General features: G+C 39.3%; 1 protein-coding gene across 2 annotated transcripts; it reads left to right on the top strand.

Moving 5' to 3' along the window:
* On the top strand, window positions 1-25470 carry SEPTIN10 (septin 10). Of its 2 annotated transcripts, none has more exons than XM_088530313.1 (10): window positions 1-34; window positions 4738-4855; window positions 5282-5477; window positions 6983-7169; window positions 12454-12615; window positions 14725-14821; window positions 15381-15549; window positions 21175-21307; window positions 23290-23477; window positions 24628-25470. In XM_088530313.1, exons 1-10 carry the CDS (start codon window positions 5-7, stop codon window positions 24635-24637), a joined length of 1290 nt encoding a protein of 429 aa, XP_088386439.1. In that variant the 5' UTR covers window positions 1-4; the 3' UTR covers window positions 24638-25470. The 2 variants fall into 2 exon arrangements, with proteins under 2 accessions (XP_088386439.1, XP_088386447.1); XM_088530321.1 differs by lacking the exon at window positions 24628-25470 and adding an exon at window positions 23710-23903.

Raw genomic sequence — 25470 nt, 5'->3', positions numbered from 1 at the left:
CGCTATGGCCGCCCCCCACGGCGCGCGGCAGCCGGTGAGTTGCCTCGGTGGCGGAGGGGCGCTGGGAGGGGGCGCGGGCGGCGGGTAGCCGTTAACGGTCTCCCCGCCCGTGCGGCGGTGCTGGTCACTGTGAGTAGGAGAAGCAGGTCGTGCGCTTTATGCCATGCTCTGTGCCCGGCCGGCGGGAAGGCTCCCGGAGGGACCCAGCACCGCGGGATTGGTTTTGCTGAGGGGAGAAGTCACCGCTTGGGCCGTAGGTAGCTGCTTTTTTGCTGTTTTCTGACAGCGGGAAAAGGGACAGACAGACGGACAGATGAAGTACCTGTTCCTGGAGATTCGTGCCTTGCTCCTTCCCCCTCGGTTATGCCAGCGGGGCCGTGCGTGGAGGTGCCCCGCGAGCTGCCAATGAGGGAAGCAACAGTCACTCTTTTTAAAACAATAAAAAAGCATCTTTTTCTCACTGAAGTGATTCCTGTGGGGAGTAGCTCCCTGGCGCGGTCCTGCGCGGGATGCAGCGCGTGGGCGCCGGGACAGAGCGGGAAACAGGCGGCGCTTTGAGGCCCCCGCTGAAAGCGTCGCCTGTTGGGGCAGCGCCGGAGGCCCTGGGCCCGCGAGCGGCCGCGGCGGGGCATGAAAGGGCGACATTCACGCAGCGCCGCGCCGGCGGAGCGGGACGGGACGGGACGGGAGCGGGACGGGAGTGGGACGGGACGGGAGCGGGACGGGACGCCCCGAATCCGCCGCAGCGGCAGCGGAGCAGCGGGCGGTGCGGAGTTCAGCGGGGGACAGACGCACAGGTTTAGTGCGGTGCTGTGGTGGGGAGGCTGGTTCTGCAACAGGTTCATAAGTAATGAAGAGTGACATCAAGGAGTATTTGCTGGTTTAAGAAATCCTGTGTAATTATCAAAGTGTATCTTTTTAGGTTTTTTTTTAGGGTATCTGGGGAAGGGTTTTCTTTTCAGTTGTTTCACAAAAGAGATGTCAAATCAGCATGAGCACGCAGCCTGAACTCACGTTACGAATCTGTTTACAACCTTGACTCCGCAAAGCGCTTCTGCTTTCTGAATATGTGACTTGTGCGAAGGCCCTGGCAGCGCCTGCCCCTGCAGGGCAGCACACAATGCCGGTTATTGACTGACTGGAAGGGAGGAGAGGAAACCCTTGCTGTAGTCAAAGAGGCTGCTGGCGGCAACGGCCACGCTGGCGTCCGGCACCGGCATTGCCTTCTCGTGGAGACAAGGAAGCGCCCGAGCGTCGGCTCTCGCGGACGGCCGGAATCGCTGCTCTCCGGGAAGCGCTGCTGGGGTCGCGGCCACCAGGCTTGCCCAGCGCAGCCCAAGGAGCGCGGATTCCTGAAAGTCACAGCGGTTTTGCTGTCCGCGCAGATACCCACGCAAGTTTTTTTCCGTTCCAAGGTCATCTCAGAGGGCAGCACCAGATTTTGCTTTCTTTACTTGTGTTGCTGTTTGTGCTTGTCCCATTTCCTTCCTTGAAGCTATACAGGTCTTTCTCTGTAGACCCCCAAGCCACACACGTTTTCTTTCAGTGCAGCAACAGGCGATGACTGTCATCAGACCCAGCATGATTGGAAGTTTTGTCCCATACTTCTATATGATGTTTTTATAGACAAGACTCATGTATTGATTCCATGTAACTTGTACTGTATTACCATTCTTACTCAGCATCTTCATGAACTTTTATTTCCCTGATTTTTTTCTACCTCCTTCTCCTCCTATATTTTCTCTTTCTTCTGTGTTATTTGCCAAGGCTTTCTTTCCACTCCCACCACTTTTCTCATTTGTTCTCTGTTTCTCTTTTATACATATTTCTATATAGCTAGATCTCAATGCAGTCTGTGTGTCTACATTTAATATTTTGACCCTCCAAAATGTAAAATCTTTTCCTATTCACTTCCAGTATTAATCTAGCTATCTACTTTGCTCATGCATTAATGGTAACCTTCTACATTTATTGGATTAAATCCCTCTTTGGTTATCTAGAAGGTAACTGATTGTGGCAGGAGAGGTGCCGAGTATTGCGATTTGGTGGTACTGGGAGCTGAAATAGGTTTTCTGTTTGCATGAACGTCTGTGCTCGCTCGTTTCAGTGGAAGGTCAGTGCTCTGAAGGGGTCCCCTCTTGCTCCTGGCTGCGTTGCGGCTTCTCCTCTGTCCCCGTGGCTCCTTCGCAGCCCCCGAGCAGCGTCCAGGCCTGGTCCGTGCGGGGAGAGCGGCCGCGCGGTTCCCTGCAGGGCACCCTGCGGGCTTAATGGGCAAGACTCTTTCATAAGACCAACGTATTTGTGATTAACTGAACGAGCTAGAAATCCACATGGAACTCTATGCAAGTTTTGCAACAAACCCTTTAAAAATGGGGAGGGAAGGAGTGACATCTGATTGGAGCCATCTCAGGCTGTCGGAATTTTGTGCTATTCTGGTGAGATCATTACTTTTAGAAAAGGAATGAGAAACAGAAAGTATTTAGTGACTTAAAGCCTAATAGTGTTGAGATTACAAGCCTTGAGTGAGTTGTTCACTGAATAAAATTGGATGAAATGTTGTCTTCAGGCATAACTTAGGTGCTCCACCCAACCAATACCAGTTTGAAAAGGCACCACAGTGTGGTGGCGACTTCACTGCTTGTAGCACATTTCACATTTGCTATTTTTTGAGCTGCCATCCTTTTTTTCTGAAGCAGCAATACAGTAGCCCTTCAACCATTTTCAACCATTCGTCGCTATTTCTTTGAAAAGTAATAGGAATGCAGGTATCATGTAATTGTTTTTCTGGATTTAAGGTCTCTGCATATTTGATAAACTATTAGAAGTTAGGCACAGTGAATCCTTCATGAGGTGCTGACACTGAGGGAGAGATGCACAGCGTCCTTTGAAAATTTAATAAGGAAAAATGTTTTTCTGCTTATTGCTTTTGTATGAAGAGTGCTCCAATTTTTCTCAAATTATCAGGTTTACAAATTACTTCCTTTGTAAGGAACTTGGAAGGGTCTGGAAAGAGGCAAGCCTCCAAAGCAGAGCCATTTGTTTCAAGTCTGTAATGTTTGTTGACATGGACAGTGGAAGTATAAATGCACAAGGAAATATTTTTCAAGATCAGCTTAGCTAAAGACTTTGTCTTCACTTTAACTACACAGTATTTCTAGGAAGATTTCCAGTTTAAATGAAGAGTTTTTTATTGCAGCCCTTTGAAGTTATTCCTGAATCATCAGTTGTCTTAGGACAACAAACTATTTGGACAATTTGATAATAGTGAAAATTCTTAGAAGAGATTTTTTTTTTTTAAAAGTAGGATTAAATAAATTTCTGTGTCTTCTGGTTTCTTTCTTCTTCAAATTTTACTATTTGTATAGGCTTTTTGTTTGTTTGTTTGTTTGTTTTCTTTTTTTTTTCTGTGGTACCAGAGATCTTGCTGTAAGTACTGTAATCAGGTCAACTCTGGTCCTTTCCTTGAGCGTATAGTCCCAGTCAGTTTATATTAAGGTGATGGGTGTGTGAGGCGTTTTGGGGCAGGGTGTTAGTTTTTAGTTTTGCTATGTCATTAACTCTTGGCATAAAGAAGGAGAAAGAATGACCTGGTGATTATGATGCTGGACCACAGGTTGAGTGCAAGAGATTCATGTTCTTGCTCTTCTAGTCTTTCCCTCTGGCTGCCCCGTGACAGTGCTGGGCAAAGCTGTGCATGCAAACACGGTTCCTGTCTTGGGGAGGTATTTCCAATTACTGCATCCTGCAGTCCAGCCTTGCAACAGTGCCAGAGCTTTTCTGCCTTGTGTGCAATGACATAGGGGTTGCCATGTACTTTAACATGTTTGTGCTTCCAGAAACAAGCACTTTCACCTGTAACTATGCAGTTTCATTAAATTAGCTTTCACATACTGAAGAAAGAGCAAATATACTGTTGTTATAGCAAAAGAGCAAATTTGAGATGTCTCAGAATACCTTGACAACTGCATAAATACCTATTGCAGAAACTGGCCCTCTTGTTTCCAGACTGAAATATGCACCCATAAACTTCTTTACCATAAATTCAGAAATGCAAACAAATTCAACACCTAAGGCTTCTGGTACAAACTTTTGAGTAGTGATATAGCTAGACGTCTTTTGTGTTGTAAATTGAGCCATATTTTGCTAAGCTAGATGCAAAGGAGGCAGCTGATTGTTCTGCAAGTTATTTGTTATTCCTTAGTATCTGATTTGCGGAGAAATTTTGTCAAATTTATAAGCAGTCAGTGTTAACTGTGGAAAATCTAGCTATTTTTTGTTTTCATTTCCCAAAACAGCAAACTTGTAAGAGGAATATTAATTAATTAATTTTTTTTTAATGAAAGTTACGGGATTAATGGCTATGAGGACTCTAACCTACTAATTTTCCACTGAGCTGGTGCAGGAACAGCAGCTGTAGTCCTGGTTTTCTCAGAACACCTTGCTAGTGTTACGTTAGTCTAAAAGGAGAGTTAGTGCAGACTATGGTCCCAAACAAGTCCTGGGCAAGACAAAAAAGAGGATGATAAGTATTGTTTGTAAGTAGTGTGTATATCCAGTTATCTACAGAAAGTCAGAAACCTGTTATACATACCTTTGCTTTTCTTAATTTCATATAAATCATAAGGAATGTCTTATAATTACTGATAAAATTGCTTGGTTGCTGTTGCTAATTGCTTTGCCACTCTGTTAATTGCAACTCCCTTCTTTAAAATATTTTTAATATTTTTTTTTCCATAGCAAAATGGTGGCTATCGATCTTTACCTCTCTCTGGTCATGTTGGCTTTGATAGTTTACCAGATCAGCTGGTTAACAAATGCATCAAGCAGGGCTTCAGCTTCAACATTCTTTGTATTGGTAAGTAGTGCCTGGGTGTCTTAAGGCTTTGATTGTAAACTGTACCTCTCCTTAGGGAGTGACCAACGTTTAAATCCAGTTGCAACCTTAAATTCTTTCTTTAAGCATGAAATATGATTCCACTTCTTTCTCTGGCTTTGTTTTACTCATGTGCACACATACACACTATTTTCTTTTCATATTTAGCATTTCTTAGGTAATGTGAAGCTCAAAAATGTCAAAGATGGGTGCCATGTATTTTTTGATTTATGAATCTTTTGAGTAAAATGGGGCACAACCATTTTTTACTGCAGGAAACACACACTATTTTTACTCTAACAAAGAATTTTAGATCAAAAAATCCTAAAGCCTAAGAGGACAATACTGAAGTATTTCTATGTTTATCAGTTACTTGCTTGCCCCTTGCTTACCTCTTTTTAATTTTAGGGGAAACCGGAACTGGGAAATCGACCTTGATAGACAGCTTGTTTAACACCACTTTTGATGACCCTGTGTCAACACATTTTCAGCCAAATGTAAGACTTAGAGCCCGGACATATGACCTGCAGGAAAGCAATGTTCATCTGAAACTAACCATTGTAAACACGGTGGGATTTGGGGACCAGATAAACAAAGAAGATAGGTAGGTGTTGTGTAGCTGTCGTGATATTGCAAGAATTTAGTCTTCAATTGCAACTCAATTGCAAGCTGTTTTTCTTTTTTTTTTCCCCTTGGGATTTTGCAGTAATTTAGAAAAAGCATGTTCTAAATTGGTTATGTGTTTTCTCAGTGTACCAAATCAGCCATGGCTTTCTTATCTTGGAAATGATTGGAGAAATCACTTTCAACCTTGCCCCCTTCTTTATATTGTACGCTTTTACAAATATATGTCGATAAAATATGTAATTGTCACTGGAATTTCTTTTGGGGAGTGTGGGGGAAGCAGGGAGAAGGCCAATAAGGGACTTCTAAAAGAGCCAAACATAAGTATAAACATTGCATAAAGTAGATCTACACAGGTTTTTAAAAATTAAGTGGAACATATCAAAGACTTTAAGATGGTAGAAAGATCATGTGCATTTTTGAAGACTTCTGCGTTTTGAACAGCTTCATTAAAATGTAGAAGGATAAAGCGGCTGTAACAGTGTCTTTTAAGTCTCTGTTTTTGTGAATCAAAGATTTTAAGATATTGAACTGCTTTTCAGTGGGTGTTGTTTCTTCCACCCTAATTCTAGAGAAATTTTGTAATCCTCTGTGTTAAACAAAAGTCAAGTGATGGCAGTTAGAAATGAAGGTTAGAGAGTTGTTTTAAGATTATCAGGAGAGCTATGGCTTGTGACACAATTGGAAAATAGCTTTTGCTCATGACTCTGATGAATGAGTTGTTAATAAATATTAATATAGATACCAGAGATTTTATTGTGTGGTGTCTATACAATTTTAATATTGCGAGCAGTTGTCCTTTAATCCTTCCTTATTAGTTTTGTGTGCAACAACTACTTCTATGATTTCATTGCCTTTGGTCTCATTTATAAATTTTGTACAACAGCAGAACAGTAAGGACCTGCTGTTTATACATCCAGCAACACTTTCTTATTGAAAACAGATTACAATCTGTTTTTAAGCAAGATAAAGAATACTTAAACTGCACTTATATTGCAAATCAGGTTTTCATTCTTCTCTTGTATTCTTCCTTTTCAATGTGTTTATTGGTTAAGAGCTCTCTCGTGTACAGTACTTCATTTTCAGAAGATATAAGAAGCCCTATTTCGTGGCAGTGGTGATTACTTGTTATTTCTTTTCTTGTATTTCTGAGGGTTCTTTAGTTGCACAGCTTGATTGCAAAAGTTTATAAAACATTCATTGGGAAGATCACTAATAAGCATAAGTAATTATACAGAGCTTTTGCACTGATAGTAACTAGGGAATATTCTAGCAACTACACAGATCTTGTTCTTCAAAAAGCATCTCAGAAATTAAGATTATTCAGTACATTTATTTTTCTTTTCTACTATTTTGATTATTGAGCATTCTTTTGGGATGTAAGCAAAAATCCACAAAACAGCAAGGCAGGAATTTCCTTCTAAGTCTTTTTCTGCTTAGGAGTAGCTAATCTCTGGTTGTTGAAATTTATTTTATTTCTTCCAGCTATCAGCCAATAGTGGATTATATTGATGCACAATTTGAAGCCTATCTCCAGGAAGAACTGAAAATCAAGCGTTCTTTACATAGCTACCATGATACCCGCATCCATGCCTGCCTCTATTTCATTTCACCTACAGGCCATTCCCTTAAAACTCTGGATTTGTTAACTATGAAAAGCCTTGACAGCAAGGTAAGACTTTGAAATGGAGTCATAAGAATTTGTCATATTTTCTGAAGCCTCTTGCAGCTTCTAGATCCTAACTGTTTATTTACAAGTTGAAAGGACAGGATATGCATCCCTTTTAAGACAAGGATAAAAAAAAAAAAGCAGCACATCAAGTTTTTTAAAAAAAGTACATATAATTTTTCTTTTTGTAACAAACCATTTCAAATCTTATTGTGATTCAATATCTTACTGTGATTAGATAGAATAACCTCCAAGTGTGCTGTAGGGTTTTTTTTTTTTTAATAAAGCTTATTTCTAGTTCACTGTCAAATATTTGGGGCTGCTGGAAGTCAGCAGGATTTGTTTGGATATGAAATAGTTTAGTAGCAATATGAAGAAGTTTATTATGGTAATTGAAGAAGCAAGTGCCATGAAGAAAAAGAATTCTTCCCATGTGGCTTTCTCTAAGATAGGCTCAGTCAGTGTTTTAACCTTCATGACTTGATTTGTTTTGAAATCTTTAAAATAGCAGTGTTCAGTGTAATTACTTGCACTTACCAAATTCCTATGTTTTTTCTCCTGAAATCAGGCTAGTGCAATGGATAAAGTTAAATGTTTAACCCATTTTAAGGCCACTACTATCATTTGGTTTTAATTTGTTAAAATATTGAGAAATTTGAAAACTTCATTGTGTCTCTGGTAAATATATTACCATTTCCTCTGTACTTTAGTGGAGCCTTTCCCGCTAAATTTTCCTCCCCGCCTGTCCTTGTTCATGAGGTTTTTCTTCACGACGAGCGTCAGGTCAGCCGTCCCTTCCAGCTTGGTGACTGATGAGCACGTTAGGTGTCGTGGTGGTTTTGCTGGCTGATGAATTCAGGCGCAGTGTGGCGCGGTTTTAAGCAGTCCCGCACTCTCAGCTCTCTCAGTAGCACAGAGTAGGGGCTGGTAGGGGAGGGTAGGGTGGTTTCTTCCAGCTGTGGAGGTGGTTTATGCCAGCCTAAAATGTTTGTGAAACTACTGTGTGATCTGCCCTGACAGCTGGAGAACTTTCACAGGAGAGGACGGGCCAGCCTCTTGGAGCATGTTGTGCTGCTCCAAGGGAGCTGTGAAGATGCAGGTTGTATTAAACCACTAAACTGGTTTCTTGGTTGTGTTAGCTTTTCAGTAAAGACTGAACTCCCTTAAGAGTGGTGTATCCCTTCCCAAATAGGAGTGAATAGGTCCCGGAGGTGCAGCATCCTGAAGAGTAGACATTCCATCAGGATAAAAATAAAGTAATTTTGCTCTATGGAATTTTAGCTTCTAGCCACCTCCTTGAAATATTTTGAGCTTTGCTTTGGTTCAGAAAGAACATAAATGGCATGTAACTTTGTTGTTCTCTCCATTTGCAGTGGATTCTATGTTTGATCTTACTACCATATATATATCCTGTACATATGTATATATATACACAAAAAATGAGTACATATATATTTACTCTAGTTTGGTTTCCATCTAATTTTGGAATGTGTGTGTGATGCTTTAAGTACTGTGTTCTCCCGGTGGTTGTTCCCAGGATGTGAAAGCTTTTGGCTAATTCCCTGAGTACAGTATTCCCCAAAGAGAAGGTGGTACAGCAGTAATCTTATATCAAGCATATAAATCTACATCAGATGTTGTCTTCAGTATCTGCTTCCTAAATCAGCTGCAGTATATACTGTGTGCTGTGCATTCATCATGTCTATCTGCTGTAAAACAGGGCCAGATAACAAAGATCAGAGGTAAAGAGGATACTTGGAATAGGATGAGCTCATCCTGTATTCTGTTTATAATCACTGGAGAGAAACAAATGTATCTGAGGGCAATTCATTTTTTTTTTCATTGCTTATAAATTTAAAGACTAGCTAAAAACTTGGCATCAGACTTTCAGACATTGGAAAGTAGTTTTGCCTAGGAAGGTAGTCTTGCTTAGGTCTAGAAAGTAGTTTTGCTTAGGGATCAGTAGAGATCAACCAGTTTTCATTCAGGGATTAAGGAAATCCACTTCTGTATGGTTTCTTGTTATGAACTAGCGAATATTCATGCCTGTATTTTTAAGTCACTTTTGTGGAATCCTGTACAGATCACTAAGAAGTCAGGAAACTAGGTATCTTGTGGGGTTTGGGGTTTTCTTCTTCAGGCATAGTCTTTGGAAATTCTTGTCCTGATTTGTACAGATTTAATGCATGAAAATAAGGAATTTGGAGAGAATCATTCCACCAAAATATTATTGAAACAAAAGATTATATACTGGAGAGCTCAGTGCAAATCTTAACACACAGATGCCTATAAATATACTTAAATTAGCCTGCATGTTATCGACCAGGAATAATTCCAAGTATATTTTTCCTTCTCTAATACCAAAATGTCTGCTGCCTCCTTATGCTGCACTGCAAGATGGTACATTAAAACCTTAATTCAGAGTAATAATATGGTTTCTACTTGTGGGGAAAAATAAAGATACATTACACTTGAGATAGCAAGATGATCAGAAGGCTAGATTTGATGCTGCACACAGTAGAATAATGTGCATGGATAAAGTGTAAGGTTTATCTTGGTGATTTTTTGCGATTCAGAGAGACCTAGACAGGATGGAGAGTTGGGCAGGGAGGAACCTCATGAGGTTCAACAAGGACAAGTGCAGGGTCCTGCACCTGGGGAGGAATAACCCAAGGCACCAGTACAGATTAGGGGTTGACCTGCTGGAAAGCAGCTCTGCGGAGAGGGTTGACAACAAGTTAACCATGAGGCAGCAATGTGCCCTCGTGGCCAAGAAGGCCAATGGGATCCTGGCCTGCATCAGGAGGAGCGTTGCCAGCAGGTCGAGGGAGGGGATCCTGCCCCTCTGCTCAGCCCTGGGGAGGCCACACCTGGAGTATTGGGTGCAGTTCTGGGCTCCCCAGGACAAGAAGGACATTGAGCTTCTAGAGAGGGTCCAGCAGAGAGCCACAAAGATAATTAAGGGACTGGAGCATCTATCGTATGAGGAAAGACCAAGTGAGCTGGGCCTGTTTAGTCTGGAGAAGAGAAGGCCAAGAGGAGATTTGATCAACACGTTCAAGTACCTGAGGGGTGATTGTAGGGAGGATGGAGCCAGGCTCTTCTCCGTGGTGGCCAGTGACAGGACAGGGGGTAACGGGTGTAAGCTGAAACACAGGAAGTTCCGCCTTCATGTGAGGAAGAACTTCTTGCCTGTGGGGGTGACAAAGCCCTGGAACAGGCTGCCCGGAGAGGTTGTGGAGTCTCCTTCTCTGGAGATCTTCCAAATCCACCTGGATGCCACCCTGTGCCATGTGCTGGAGCAGGGGGGTTGGACTAGATGATCTCTAGAGGTCCCTTCCAACCTCGACCATTCTGTGATTCTGTGATTCTGCAGAGGGCTTGGATGTATGGACACCTAGCCCAGAGCCCTGCAGGAAGGTTCCTGCACCTCTCTTGTGTTGTTTTCCGCATTTCCCTGTGGCCCAAAATGTGCTGCAGTCTCTTGTGGATACAAACATTCTTGGATGGAAGTACTGAGATAACAGTCTTTGAGTAAATCTTAGATGTTGCAAGGAGAAATAAATGTTGTTTAAAATATTAAGCAAACTTTAAGCAGATGTAACTTTTGCTTCTAAAGCCAGAGGAATATTGCTTTTAGATTTTAATACAACAGTTTATTTAACATCAGTCTTAAAAAGCTATAAGCACAGCTTATGGTGATTTTGTTTTTCTTTTTTTTACTTTTCTCCTCAGTAGTTTTTCTGTTATTCACTGTGCAAGTGATGCTTTTCCCGTTAATTATTACTTGAGAAGCTTCTATGTTGAGTTCCTTAGACAGAGTGAAGGTTAATTTAAGTCTGAGAGCTCAGTTGTTCATCCACATTTAAAGCTGTACTGTGGGGGACCTAAATTACAGATAGAAGGTTTACTTTAAAAACTTGCTAAATCTTGCAGTTCACTTGCCTGGATTGGGCTTTTTAATTTTAAGTAAGGTATTTGCACTGGAGGAAATTGGGCCTGAGAGAGCCATAGGAGTGGGAAAATAAAATAATTTTGAGGATGAGATGCTTCTAATTAAAAAAAAAAAAGTTTATTTCGTTTTAATATTACCAAAGTTGATAGAATATTTATTCAGCCATAACAGCGTGGCTTTTGTATAGACCTGTGGTCATGGAGGCACAAACTTAGTTTTCATGAAGTATTCTTTAAGTATTGATAGGATAGGCTATGATCTGTCTTGCAAATATTTGTCAGCATAAGTATTTACATTTCCAAGAGACTTATTATTTCTGTGAGTGACTTAGTGCCTATTGTACTATTTTCTCTTTTTTACTCTTGTGACATGCTTCAGTGTTTTGGGAAGACTCTTCATACTACGTTTGTTTAAAAAAACAAAAAAATCAGTTAGTGAGACTCCATGATTGGGTTTTTATGTTTAGATGGAATATTCAGAAGAATAAACAGAATGCACATGTGATGGGTTTTGTTTGGTTTTGTTTTCCTTTTATCATCAAAGAAGTCTGGAAAAAAAACCTGTCTCTTGAAATCTGGAAGGGTTGTTTGTGGTGCCAAAATATTTGGCCATTAATTCTTTGTATCCCGTTATGAAAGATGTGGATCTTGGAGTGATGATAGGAAGGCAGGAGATGCCAGAGTATAATTAAAAATACCAGGTTATTGTCATCACTGCTGGCAACTTGCCGTAGTAGGATTGGGTAAAAACTAGTAAGGATGAAGCCTTCATCGTTCCTCTGTTATGTTCAGATGAAACACACTGCTGTGTTAGGGTGTAGGCTAAGAGCTGTGAGGAAGAGCGGTGAGATGAAGAAGATGCTGTTATAGCTGCAAGGAAGCCAAGAAGTGGTACAGTGGCCAACACGGTGGTACTTTCATCTTCCTTTGGTTTGTGTATTTCAACTGATGATTTTCACTTAAAGCCCGAACCACATCCCCCCAAATATATAAAGCAAATACTTATAGCCCTGTTAAAAATAGTCATTTGGGGCATTTAATTAGTAAATAAGTGCTGCTACTCCTTTCTTTGACTACTCACTGTGTGAGACCTTCTTTTTTTTCCAAAGCAGTTAATTTTGAGCAAGTTTGCTAACCGATGTGGTGTTACTTTGTGCCAGTGATGCCAGTGAGCAGATGTTGCAGAGGGTGCAAAGCTTTGATTGCTTATGAAACCAATCAGTTACCACCTGAAGAGGAAGTTTTAAAGAGCTTTGTACCAAAAATTTTAATGCATAAACTATCACCTCAGGACTGAAGCCTCACACATTTCCTGTATTTCTGTCATTAACAGGTGAACATTATACCAATTATAGGCAAAGCAGACAGCATTTCTAAAACGGAGCTACAGAGGTTCAAGGTCAAACTCATGAGTGAATTGGTTACTAATGGTGTCCAGATCTATCAGTTTCCAACTGATGATGAAACCATTTCTAAAATTAATGCCATCATGAATGTAAGTAAATGGCTATAGCATTAATATTTTTGTTCTAAAGCACCATCCTTATTGCAAAGTTCTGTTCCTGCTCTTTCATGGTTATTTTGAGGCTTAAGGTTTTGCATTTGTAACAAGCTGCCTGTTTGTTTTTCTCTGTTCTTACGCTTGAGGAAAAACTCATTTGTTCTTGTGTTCCTTCTTCACAAATCCTTGTATCCCTCTGCTGTTAATCCCTTGTGTTTTAGGAAACTTTTCTTATTTTCCCTGCTTACAGAAAATCAAAGGGGATCCCGCTCAAATCATTCTAATTTGTGGTTAATCAATATATAATTCCTAACACAGACAGACAGATTGGCTTTGCTCTTTTCCTTAGCGAATGCTACCTTACATCTGTTAGGGAGGATATTCTTGTCACTCATTTCTCTGTTTTTCACTTATTTATTTATTTTTTAATGATGGTGAGTCTTTTTTTTCCATCTGCTTTCTCCTTTAATTTGTTACTTTCTTTCCAGATTTTCTTTGGAGATAAAAATTGAGATAGCATTCTCACATTTTTTTTTAAGGAATTGTTTGGCTTCCAGATTGTCCTAGCGGTATCTGTCAGCTTAAACTAGGCTTGTGAAGCGACTCGCCAGTCTTCTGAGCCCACTGTTTGAATTTGCTGTTCGCATGCATATGTTCTCATCTTCAATTTCAAAGCAGGGAGAAGGACCTGGTGTGCGGAGGGAATAGGGATCTGCACTCCCAACCTCTGTCACTTGCGGGTAGTCTGCTACTGTGAGGAAGTTTTCTTTTTCTTTTTTTTTTTTTTTTTTCCTGCAAGTTGGCCAATTTCATGTTATTCTAATGATTTCTTTTCCAGTTAGTGGTTATTTTTTGGACAGCTGTGGGTCAGCCAGACAGTACCCAGGCTGTATTTCTGGCCACTTGGCAGCCCGTATGCGCTCGATGGGTGATTGTGCTAAGCTTTGAAGAGCAGGAGGATGTTTCTGATCTTCTGCTGAAGCCTCAGAGCTCCCTTGTGCATTGGCAAGCTGGGACCTCACCAAATCACAGACTAAGGTTGGAGGGACCTCCGGAGATCATCTAGTTCAACCCCCCTTGCTCAAGCAGGGAAACCTAGAGCAGGCTGCCCAGGACCATGTCCAGTCAGATTTTGACTGCCTCCAAGGAGGGAGACTCAATAGCCTCTCTGGACAACCTGTTCCAGTTTTGACCACCCTCCCAGTAAAAAGTTGTTCTTATGTTTAAATGGAATTCCCTGGATTTCAGTATGTGCCTGATGCTTCTTCTCTGTTGCTGGGCACCACTGAGAATGGTTTGACTCTCTGATTTTTACTTTCCCCATCAAGTACTTATACACAAATACCTTTCCCACCCATACACCCTCCATAGCTGCTATTTCCAGGCCGGACAGTCCCAGTCCCCTCAGGCTCTTGTCATATTTGAGATATTCCACTTCCTTAATTTTCTTGAGGTCCTTTGCTAGATTTGCCCTAGAGTGCCCACATGTCTCCTGTACTGGGGAGCCCAGGCCTGGACCGAGCGCTCCAGACAGGGCCTCTCCAGGGCTGAGCAGAGGGGCAGGATCACCGCCCTCGACCTGCCCCTGACGCTTCCTCATTCAGCCCTGGATGCTGCCGGCTGCCCTTGCCACAAGGGCGCATTGCCGGGTCGCGCTCAGCTTGCTGTCCACCAGGACAACCAGGGCCTTTCTGCAAAGCTGGTTTCCAGCAGGTTGGCCCCAGCCTGTCCTGGAGCATGGAATTATTCTTCCCAGGGTGCAGGGCTTGGCATTTCCCTTTGCTGAACATCATGAGGTTCCTGCCAGTTCATTTCTCCAGTGTGTCATGGTCTATCTGAATCACAGCACAGCATTTGCTGTCTCAACCACTCGGTCCAGCTTTGCATGGTAGTTTGACTACTGTATCGGTAGTTTAACTATCAGTAGCTTGATTAGCTAATCATTTATTAGATTTTTTTTTCAGCTTAAACTGCTTTATGGCTACAATCTTTGGATTTTCCTGAAAATATATTTTTCTTTTCTCCCATTTTTTCCACCATTTCGTTTGCTCTTCTTACACAAGAATGCTAAGAGATAAAGCTGTATGGGTGTAACTTTTACAGGGACATTTACCATTTGCTGTAGTAGGGAGTACAGAAGAGGTGAAAGTTGGAAACAAAATGGTGAAGGCTCGTCAGTACCCTTGGGGCATTGTGCAAGGTAAATGAATTCGCTTTTTTTTTTTTTAATGAGAATTAACTTTTCTGTTAAAATAAAAAAAATACCAAAACTATAAAGGAGGGCTTATATTTGCCAGTCTTCCACGTTGTTTGTATTTTGCATCAACAGTTTAAAGAATTTAACAGTTAATATTTGAGGTATGTGGTAACTGGTAGCTTCATGAGCACATCTTTGGAATCAGGCTGTGAGATGGTATGTACAATACTTGGATAAGTTAATATTGTAGAAGTAGCTCTAGCAGTACTAAATTTTAAAGATATTTTTTCATTGTTAGAATGCAGAACCAAACCAAGAAGTTTATCATTCAACTCAAACAGAAAATCATGAAGTATTGGGTCATGCTCACCAGTTCTTACATTTAGCACTTGTATGTGTATATCGATACTAAGATGAGGCTAAATATAAGTATTGCTTTTTTTTTGCAGAAAGTATATTCAATTAACAAATAAATACAATAAATCCCGTGCTTTTTAAAATGTATTTTAACAATTTTGCTACTTGTCGTTAATAATCAAATCTCCTGCTTTTAACTGAGCAGTGGAAAATGAGAACCACTGTGACTTTGTAAAACTTCGTGAGATGCTGATTTGCACAAATATGGAAGACTTAAGAGAACAGACTCATGCCCGACACTACGAGCTGTACAGACGCTGCAGGCTGGAGGAGATGGGCTTCAGGGACACCAGCCCTGAGAACAAACCCGTCAGGTGAGGGGCTTCCATGGTCAGTGCTGGGCCTCACTATCTGTTCCCTTCACATTTGCCTCTATCAACGTGGAGTAAAGTTCACACATACATAGAAAAGCTTTTCCAGGGGAGAAGGAATTGCTTTTGTAGCAAAGTGTATTTCCACTCGCTCTCTCATGCTCTGCATACTGGTCCATCAAGATAAGAGCCTTGCTTTTAAAGACATACAGATTAGTTATATTTCCAAAATAATACTGTTTTATAATAAAGCTAAGGGTTTTAATTTTCATTATGGAGAATCTTTATTTTCTTTAGAAACATACATTTTATGCCTTTTAAATGACTTTAGTCACATATTAGCTTGCTGTTTTTACTTTTTTAATTGGGGTCAGAGTTCAGAAGGATCTGAAGCAAAAACTTTTCCAAAATCATTGATCACATTGTTAAATTACCACCTGGTCTCCCATAATGCCAAATGTCTAGCTTGATTTTTCAGATCAAGAAATGCTTTGTTAGACTCTACGGAAGGTTAATAGAGGATTCCAAAGGAAAGTTAAGGAAAGGCACAGAGACACGTAATTGTTTCATGTAATAAAGCTGCTTTCTACGGGAGATATTTACTATTTTTCATCTGGCTACATAATCTTTTATTACAGGTTCTGTAATTTCCTGTCTTCCAACTACTCTCTTCCAACAACTTTATGGTTGTTTCGTCTGTTAGAGCAGGACGGTCAATATGTATCACCTAAAAGTGTCCAAGGCTACTGCACTTGGAAGGTCCATGAGGATACACCCCCTAAGTCAGGAATATTTAGGAAGTATGGAGGGACACTAATGGTGCAGTTAAAAAGGTGTAAGGACATAGGCAGAATTTTGGGGTATTGCATTCTTTGGATCAAGACCACCAGAACATAAAATGTCATCCACAGAAATGAAAGCTATTAATTCTGTTGGCATAGAAGTGTTGGTATATAATCATTATGATTGGAAAAGACCTTTGGGATCATTGAGTTCAACCATAAGCTTCTCAACACTATACCTGTTAAACCATGTTCCTAAAACATGTCCCATATCCTCTTGCTTCAGGACACCTTGTTTATATTGGGATTTTATAAAAATACATATTGGATAACCGAGTGATAATAATAACTAGCATAATTTAAATTCTTGAGAAGTTATAAACATAATGAATCTCATTCTTACACCTTTAAAAACATCATACAAACTTTTTTTCTCCATGAAAAGAAGTCATGTTAAGTTATGTGGTAGGATTTTCCAAAAGGTGTTAAAGATTGCGTGTGACCAAATGCTATATCAGATTAAAAATTATATGTGATGAGCCATTTCAAAAATTAAGAATCTGTCATTTCGTGAGTAAGGGAGTAAATGAAACATTATCTAAGGCTAAACTTAGTCATATAGTTGTAATTTGGGTTTCAAGCAACCAATCAGCAGTAGGTTTGGAAAGCATGTTGCTTCAAATTTTGCAATATGAGATTAACGGGCAGCAAGGTGTTTGGGAGGGTGGTTTGTGCATTTTGTGCAATATGTTGCAGTGCAGAGGTAGACAGACCTTTTTTGTGGGTGGTCTAGTCTTGCATTGTGGATGGTTCGATTAGGTCTATTAGAATGGAGAAATTGCAACATTCCTGGATCCAAGCCGGTATCAGCAAGAGATAATTCATGAGACACTCAGAATGAGCAAACTTGGGGCACAGATGAATATTAATTTAGGCATGAAGAGGGCTTTAGGTCAAAAGAAACTTCTGTTTGCCTAGTAAGTGTGGATGTTTGCAAGGGAAGAGAGGATTATTGCTGCTTTGCAGTGGAACATTGTGAAAGTCTTTTTTTTTTTTTTAATCTAGTCTGTTTTGTTACGGAAGGGAACATTCCTCCTTTGAAACAAGAAAACTGAAGGGCCAGAGTCTGTTGAAAATAAGCAAAGGTTAATATTTATGTGTATACGTGTTCATTTGGAGTCTGTGATGTTAACCATTTTCTAGTTATTTCTCTGGGTTCATAATCATGATTTGCTCATCATAAACTTCTCAATTATTTGAAATGGTACAGAATGCACCCAACTGGAGTTACCACTCTGGGCTTTAATTCTCCCCCAGATTTGTGTATTCAGACCATACAGTTCTCAGTAAAAAAACATGTTTATTTCCCAGCCTGTATGATGAGGGAAAACAGGAAGAATTCAGGGCCATCAGTAAGCTCACATGTAGAGGAAGATTGATGTGACTGTAGCTTCCCTATTTGAGAACGGAAACTATCATATCTAAAAGAGTATTAAAACTTTTCCTTAACAGGTCACTTTAGGAATGAAGATCATTTGACCAAGTATAGACTTTTGCATTTGAGCCAAATATTTTAATCTCCTTATGGTGAGACTAAACGCTATCCAAAATGCCTCTTTTACAAGTCTTCGGAGGAAAAATGGCATCTACTTGGATCTGCCACATCCTAAGTGTTGCTATGTAGCAACTTTGGAAGGCCACTGAGTCAAGGAACTATGAACTGTGCTAAAAATACTTGTCACCAATTAACTTATACTTTTTTTTTGATCTGATACTCCTTAGGTCATCTTGGAATGTTATGCATAAAGTTTTGTGTGATTTTCAGATTTGGTTTTTAATTTAAGTGAATGAACTATAAAGTATTGTTCAAATATCTGTCTCGTTGAACTCTAATGGTACAAATCAAATTGCCCCAAATATGCGACATTGCCTTCCGCCAGGAGTTGAATTCGGTTAATCAAGGGTTTACTTATGAACAGAACTTGTTTGATTTGCATCTTTGTTTTTAGGCATCCATGTCCTATATCTTACACAGATAGAAAAACTGTATGTCGCACCTATGCCTCTCTAGAAAGGTAGGTGATAGTGCTGCCATGAGGTAGGTGATAGATTAGTAAGGTGTACGCTTTCTTCAAAATCCCTTCTCACCCCTGCTTCAGAACCTCTGTAGGAATAAATTATTTTAAATCACTATTTTTTAACTTTTTAATTTTGCAAATGGAGTAGTACAGAGTATAAAATTCTAGGGGTCCAACACAGAAGAGTGAGAGTACCTGTAAACTCGTCTTTCTTGATGTGCTGTATCAAGAGCAGTGAAACCAGCCTTGGGTAAAGTAAAAAACTTTTTGCTATTTGCAGTGTATGCAGTTATGTTGAAAGGATAGTGTCAGCGTAAATTCTCATGAACTGTAAACTGCCCCCTCCCTTTAAAATGGAAGAATCTTCAGATGTGCTGATATGCAAACATAAAAGGGGAAATTTGTTTTAACTTTGTCCCCACGATTTTCAAAACATTTCAGTGCAGCGGAGGAGAGAGAAAAAAAGTAAGTAAATTTTATCTTCTTTATACATGAAGTCTGATTACTTAGTAAATCCAGTGTCTGAAATGTTAATCTGGTGTGAATTTCAAAACAGGCCCTTTGTTGCTTCATCCTGGTAAACTAGCTTAGTTTGAGTCTCAAGGTGTCCATAAAATGAAAAGCAGGCAGGATTGCAGTGCCTTAATGTAGTCTAGCATTGGCTTTAGCAGCCTTCTTGTCCCTGACTCAGCACGTTAGCAGTCACAGGGCCTGAAAGTGCGTGGTGAGGCTACGAGTACTTGCAAAGCCTGTGCTGCAGTTCTGTTGTTGTGCATATGTTGCCTAAATGTAAAGATAATGTGACTAAATATGCCTGTGTGAAAACTTACCCTCACCTCACTTGATAGCTGGAATTTGAGGCTTGACCCAATTTAGTTCACAGCTGGCGAAGAGAATTGGTCTTCTGAACTTGCTTAACTGTGATGTATGACTCCGATAAGATGGGGTAGGAAAGGAGCTCCAGCCTTGAAATCTTGCAAAGTTTTAAGTTTACACATGAAATTTCAAGATAATTCTTCTCTCTCTTTAGATTTTATTTTAAATATAAATAATAACTTTAAAATTAGGAAATTTTCTTGCCATAAACTTAAGTAGAGAGAGAATTTTCACCCTATTGCTTACTTAAATCATCAAGTTTTTGCATATTCTGTTCCATTTTTTTTCTATTTATAAAAGTAATAGAAGCAGTTAAAGGTGAGACTTTAAAAATTGGTGCAAAAGTGTGTGTGTGGGGGATATGAGTGTGTGTGTGTGTGTACCTGTGTATGTTCATAAGATATTTAAATTTCCATTTTAAGTGCATCTAAATATATTTAAAATACAGTACAGTTTTAAATATCTGTCACACAGTTTTTGTTTCAGCGAAAGGCATGAGATAGCTGACCAAGGGTGATAGCTAGAGAGGATGGCTAAGTCAGCATTTGGGAAATGGTAAAGGGTGGAATGGGACCCAGAAATAGCCCCAGAATAAAGGGTGAACCCTACCATTATCTCAATCCTTTTGTAAGCCTTACTTCCCACAAGATACTGAACAGATTTGTTTTTCTAAATTATAACCATTGGTTGGTCGTGATCCACCAATTCTGTTCTTGTGGAAGCTTCTGCCTTAAAAAAACAGTTGTATAATTTTTTTTTTTAATCTTATCTCTGAGGATGTATGCTTTCTAGAACTAATGTGCTCTTTGCTGTATGAGTTGCATCTGTGTGCAAGCTGTGCTTTTACTTCCATGAAAAGACAAAGTACTAAGCAAGAAAGAAAAGCAGAGCTTTTTTGACAGCTTTGTGGTGGTAGTGGTGGCAACAATAACAAGAAGTATTTGAATAAATTACCAATATCTGTCAATTTGCGAGGGGGCTTTTGTATGAAAGTTCTTCAATTTCCACAATGCATTTTTTGAAGGAAAACAAGTGCCTTGCATATTGAAATGTATAGTTGAGTAATTCTTTTAAAAAAGAATGTGAACAGAGGCACAGACTTACAAATAAAGATATTTTTTAATTACTTGCCATTTTGTTATGTTGCCAGATGTTGGTTCAGTGACCTCGATTAATTTACATCTATACAGTCTCACATATAATTGTGGAAAATATGGAGTACATTGGGTTTATGAGAGGGGATTCAGAAAGAAACAAGCAGTCTTGAGGTTTTTGATGAATGCTGGAAAGTAAGTCCATCTTTCAAATATTGAAATATTTAGGAAATGGCATTTATTATATATTTATGCAGCTCTGCCATGTTTAGATTCCGACATTATATAAGGAGTGATGTAGGTATTTTGAAGGTCTCATTTTCTTTGCTTTTTCATATGGAAATAATCAATGTGTTAGTTGTGTTAATGGTCAGATACTTTTTTAAATTCAGGGGTTTCACAATGTGGAAAGTCTTGGGGATTTTTCTGGCAATTTAATTGTCTCGTTAACAGGTAGCTTAAAGCAAAAGGTTATGCATGTTGGAGGCAGAAAGTTGTAATTCTGAATTTTAGAAGCTGAGATTCCTAAAATGCTGTAGTTTGAAATGTAGATTTCTTGGGAGCTGTTAGTTTAAATAATATTATTCGTGGTTGTTTACTTAAACAAAATTTGCAAAGGTAGGACTCTTCTTCTGGTTAGGTTTGTTTATAACTTTTTATGTAGGAAACTGTAGATGTTTATATTTCTGATGTGTATATTTCTGATTAAAATAAATTGTTTAATGAATGCCCAGGATTGGGTTTTCCACGGTGAACAAAACGGTGTCCTGGAGACTTGTTTACATTTTTGGACTTCAGTCTACAGGAGGCCTATGAGGCGAAGAGGCACGAGTGCTATGTTGAGATGCAGAGGAAGGAGGAGGAGATGAGACAAGTGTTTGTGCAGAGAGTGAAGGAAAAAGAAATAATATTGAAGGAAGCAGAGCAAGAAGTAAGCATTCATTCCTGTCTGTCCCGAGTTTGTGCCCTGGGATTTGGAACACTTGAGTATGTGGGAGAATCACATCAAGCCAAGATTTATGATTTCCTAATATTTAAATGGAAATAGTGCTTGGAGTCAAGAAGGGGTGGGTTATGCAATGCTAGATGCAAGCAAATAATTCTCCTCTGAAAGGAGGGAGCTTGTGGTCTAAAGGGGTGGTGGATAGGTGGGACAATGTGGTGGATGGGAACGGAAGTGGAGTAGCAGGAGAGTGGTAAGTAACAAAGTTGTGTTTTTCTTAGCCTTCCTTTCTCAGTAGGCTAAAAGCCATTGGTACAGCATGTCTGCACAGTAGGTGTCTGATTCACTGTCTCCAAAACTAGCTTGTGGGATTTCAGTAGCATTATTCGTGTAATTTGTGTCCCATTTCTAAGAATCTGTCTCACTGCAAGCACAAGCCTGTGCCATGTGCTCTAGGTGTCCCTGCTGGAGCAGGGGGGTTGGACTAGATGATCTCTAGAGGTCCCTTCCAACCTCAACCATTCTGGGATTCTGTGCGTTTCAGAGGAAGGCTGCTGGAAGACAAGGCTATATACTGGGGCTTCTAAAAATGACATTTTTGCAATTGTTTTCAGATTACCCTGGACTAGTCATTATAAGATTATAAAGTTGCAATTTCCTTTTAGAGATAAGTTCTGTGATGAAAGTTTAAAAAAAAAAAAAAAAAGAAGCACCATGACAGCTATTGTCTGAGATTGCCACCTTCTATCGCTCATCCCATGATGGATTGACGCTCTTCTCACTTACGGAGTGAAGAAGGATTAAATCTTGGAAGACAGTAGTGGATAGGATAGTGGGGGATGTACCCTTGTGTGACCGCAGGTTCAGTGACTTCATATGAAGGGCAGCTCTTGTGTTGAGAGGTTGAAGGATTTCTTTTTTTAATCTTACCTATTCCCAAATAGCCTAAGCATTTTAGCAGCCAGTGAAAAAGCTCAACATACTGCACCTTCTAAATTCATGTTTAATAAGAAATATGTCAAATAACAGGCAATATTGAACATATCCTGAATATGTTGTTAATGATTTGGTCCTATCAAGCCGGACTGACAAAACAGGGTTTTCACATCTACTTTCTGCTAGACTTTAACATGGTCATGCATATTTATATTCGTACACTGGGTTAGTTAAAATTGGAAAACTGCATATGTTTATTATCATCCAGTTCTGTACCTCGGTCTCCCAGCAAAGTTGTAAGTGTTCTGTGAGGTGTTTGGATGCATGTTTTAAATATGAAGAAGGTTTAATGCTTGTTTTTCTAGATCTGTTAGATTTGCTGTGCTCCTTGTGGAGAATAAAGTCATATGCAGTCCTTATCACTGTGAGGATGTCTAATAAGAAGAATAATTGGCCATGTTCACAGTAGGTTCATTTGAGTTTTGTGCAGGGCCTGTGATGCTCCTCGGTCTCTTCTGTCTGTGGTTTATATCAGGTGATTTCTTTGAGCTTCAGTCATTTTCACAGAATCAGAGAATGCTTAAGGTTGGAAGGGACCTCTAGAGGTCACCTAGTCCAGCCCCCCTGCACACGCAGGGTCACCTAGAGCACATGGCACAGGACTGCATCCAAGCGGGTTTGGAAGATCTCCAGAGAAGGAGATTTTATTGATAATCACTTCTTTCTGGAGAACTGTTTATTTTTGATCTGATGAAGATACATCCTGTAGTAAATCTAATAATTCACTTAGTGATTTCCATGGTTTCCACTCTTGCTTTATGTGAAGTAGCCTGGCATCCGAAATGAGAATGATCGTTTTGTAATTGGTTGTTTTTATGGATTGCTGTTTTTCAGTCTTGTTAACTGCTATTTCGTGTAACATTTAGTCCAAGGTCAGTAGCTGTTACTATTTTTGATTTTAGTGTTTTTATATTGTGGTATCACCACCTTGTGTAACTAGTTGGAAATGCACTTTCTGTACTTGCTCTCAACAGATACAAGCTAGATTTGAACACCTTAAGCGATTGCACCAAGAGGAAAAACTGAAACTAGAGAGAAACCGAAGAACTCTAGAAGATGAAATGGCTTTGTTTGTTAAGAAGAAGGCTGCTGCTGAATTACTGCAAACACAGACATTACTGTCCACACCGATTAGCTTTAAGAAAGACAAAGACCGCAAAAAGTAAGTGCTCCTCCTGGTCATTGGGGTACCAGTAAAAAACAATCATGCTTTGTTTTTAAAACACGCATTTTAGTGACTTCTAGAAAAGATATGAATATGCTTGTATTCTGTTATGTGATAAAAGGGGAGAAGCAGGTTAAAAAATATCAGTGTGCTTGAATCACTGGTTCTAAAATTTACTTTTGGAATAATTCATGTGTGTTCTATGAACATTTTTTCTTTTTCCATGAAGGGACCAAGGTTTCCGACTTGAGCTCCTGTGCTTTGATGTCAGAGATGAAGAAATTGTGAATGTGCATGAACAAAGTGAGAGGGAGAAGTTAGAGAGGGAGAGGAACTCACCCAGGGAATTCCAGAAATAGTATTTGAATGCAGCACTCAACTTCTGAATGTAGGATATGTTAGTTTCATGAAGCAGTCTGCTGCTATCCTATAACCTATAGTTTTATCTTCCTGTTACAGTTTTTTGAGGAGAGGGATTGGTAAAAGTGGCTGTAGAATTGCACTGAGTAGTGAATATGACTTGACATTTCCTTTTCAGAATATACTGATATTTTTCCTCAATATAACTTTTTTCCCCTCAAAGAAAAGCTTTAGTTAATGGTAAAATTTTAGAAATACATTTTAAAGTGGTCTTCAGACTAAATGTCCATTTTCCTCTTATATGGTTAATGAAAAAAAGTAAATAAAACAAGAAAAGAAGCCAATATTTTCCCATTTTGGTAGATTACAACTTCACTAGAGATAACATTTTCTTGATTAATGGCTTGCTGCAGCTGAAGGCAGTTGTTTTATGCAGAAATTAAGTGCAACTTCTAAAAAATGAAAAGTTTTAGAAGCCGCACATGTGCATGTATTTCACAAACGTCAAGAAGTTAGATTTGACTTTTTTTTGTGTGTGTGGTAGCAGACCGTCTTGTGGTTTTGCCAAAACTTGTTGTATTTTAAGAGATGTTACTAAATTCTCTTTTCTTAGAATCCTTTTTAAAGGTTCGTCTGTGAAAGCGTAACCCTTAGTAATGATAGTCACATATTATAGCACAATGACCTTCAATTTTAGAGGGCTTTTAGATTTGTTTGCTCTGCTTTAGCTTTATTTCTTCAGAGTATGTTGTAGTTCATATGTTTTGTTTTTGTTTTTCTCTTCCAGCTTTACATAATACTGACGATAGAAGAAACAAATGTTGATAATTTCTCACAAGGAAGATATGATTCAGTGTGCTTGTGAAGGGGAAGGAGTTGCTGTTTTTTACTGAAAGAATTTGAAAAATGTCTCTTATATTTGCAGGCTACAGGAGAAGAAATTTTAAGTATGTATGGATATGGTGCTGTGATTACTGTCACGTTAGTGCATCTTCATGGATTTTCTGTTATACAGCTGCTTTGTTATGCACTTGCTTTACATATGTGTTGTCAAATTGTATTCAGTTTTAATGCATTTTACAAAACAAAATGTCCATCCCATAAATTGTTTCACTCATAATATGAATTCTGTAGTCCAGAAGTATTCAGTGAATATATATCTAATATAACCTTTCTAAAGAGTTATTTTTATATGACACGGTATATTAATCTACTAAATAATACTTAATACTACTGTTAACATAATTCAACCACTTACTGATTTTGCTGACAGGGATTTATTTATATCCTTATAAACAAGCACTGTCCTAATTTTTGGATATAGACTTTCTAGTGAAAATTTATCAGATATTTTTGCAGTGATGCTTTATTACGTGCTAGTTTATCTGACATTGCTAGTTTAGTTTGGAAAGTATCTACAACTTAGTGCTTGTGACTTCGTGGTCACATCAAGAAGCTAAGTTTTACAAAAAGTTTTAACTTCAAGAGATTCAAGTTAAAGGAAGTTTAAAATAGTTTCTATCTTTCTAATAGCTAAAAATAATTGAAAACATTCTGTAAAAGGTGCAGTTCTCTGAATTTGTTTTGTATGACTACTTTTAAATAAAATATTAACTTGAGAGAAATGAGA

The sequence above is a fragment of the Tinamus guttatus genome, unplaced genomic scaffold, assembly GCF_059628265.1.
Source record: "Tinamus guttatus ecotype Peru unplaced genomic scaffold, ASM5962826v1 Tinamus_guttatus_pri_ptg000030l, whole genome shotgun sequence".
Lineage (NCBI taxonomy): Eukaryota > Metazoa > Chordata > Aves > Tinamiformes > Tinamidae > Tinamus > Tinamus guttatus.
The sequence above is the reverse complement of the archived record's forward strand: the minus strand, read 5'-3'. Positions and strand labels throughout refer to the sequence as shown.

Excerpts from the sequence above, each read along its gene's own strand:
- SEPTIN10 (XM_088530321.1), top strand. The coding sequence starts at position 5 with ATGGCCGCCCCCCACGGCGCGCGGCAGCCG. Across the intron at positions 35-4,737 it reads CCCACGGCGCGCGGCAGCCG|CAAAATGGTGGCTATCGATC; the intron begins GTGAGTTGCCTC and ends TTTTTTCCATAG. Across the intron at positions 5,478-6,982 it reads CAGATAAACAAAGAAGATAG|CTATCAGCCAATAGTGGATT; the intron begins GTAGGTGTTGTG and ends TATTTCTTCCAG.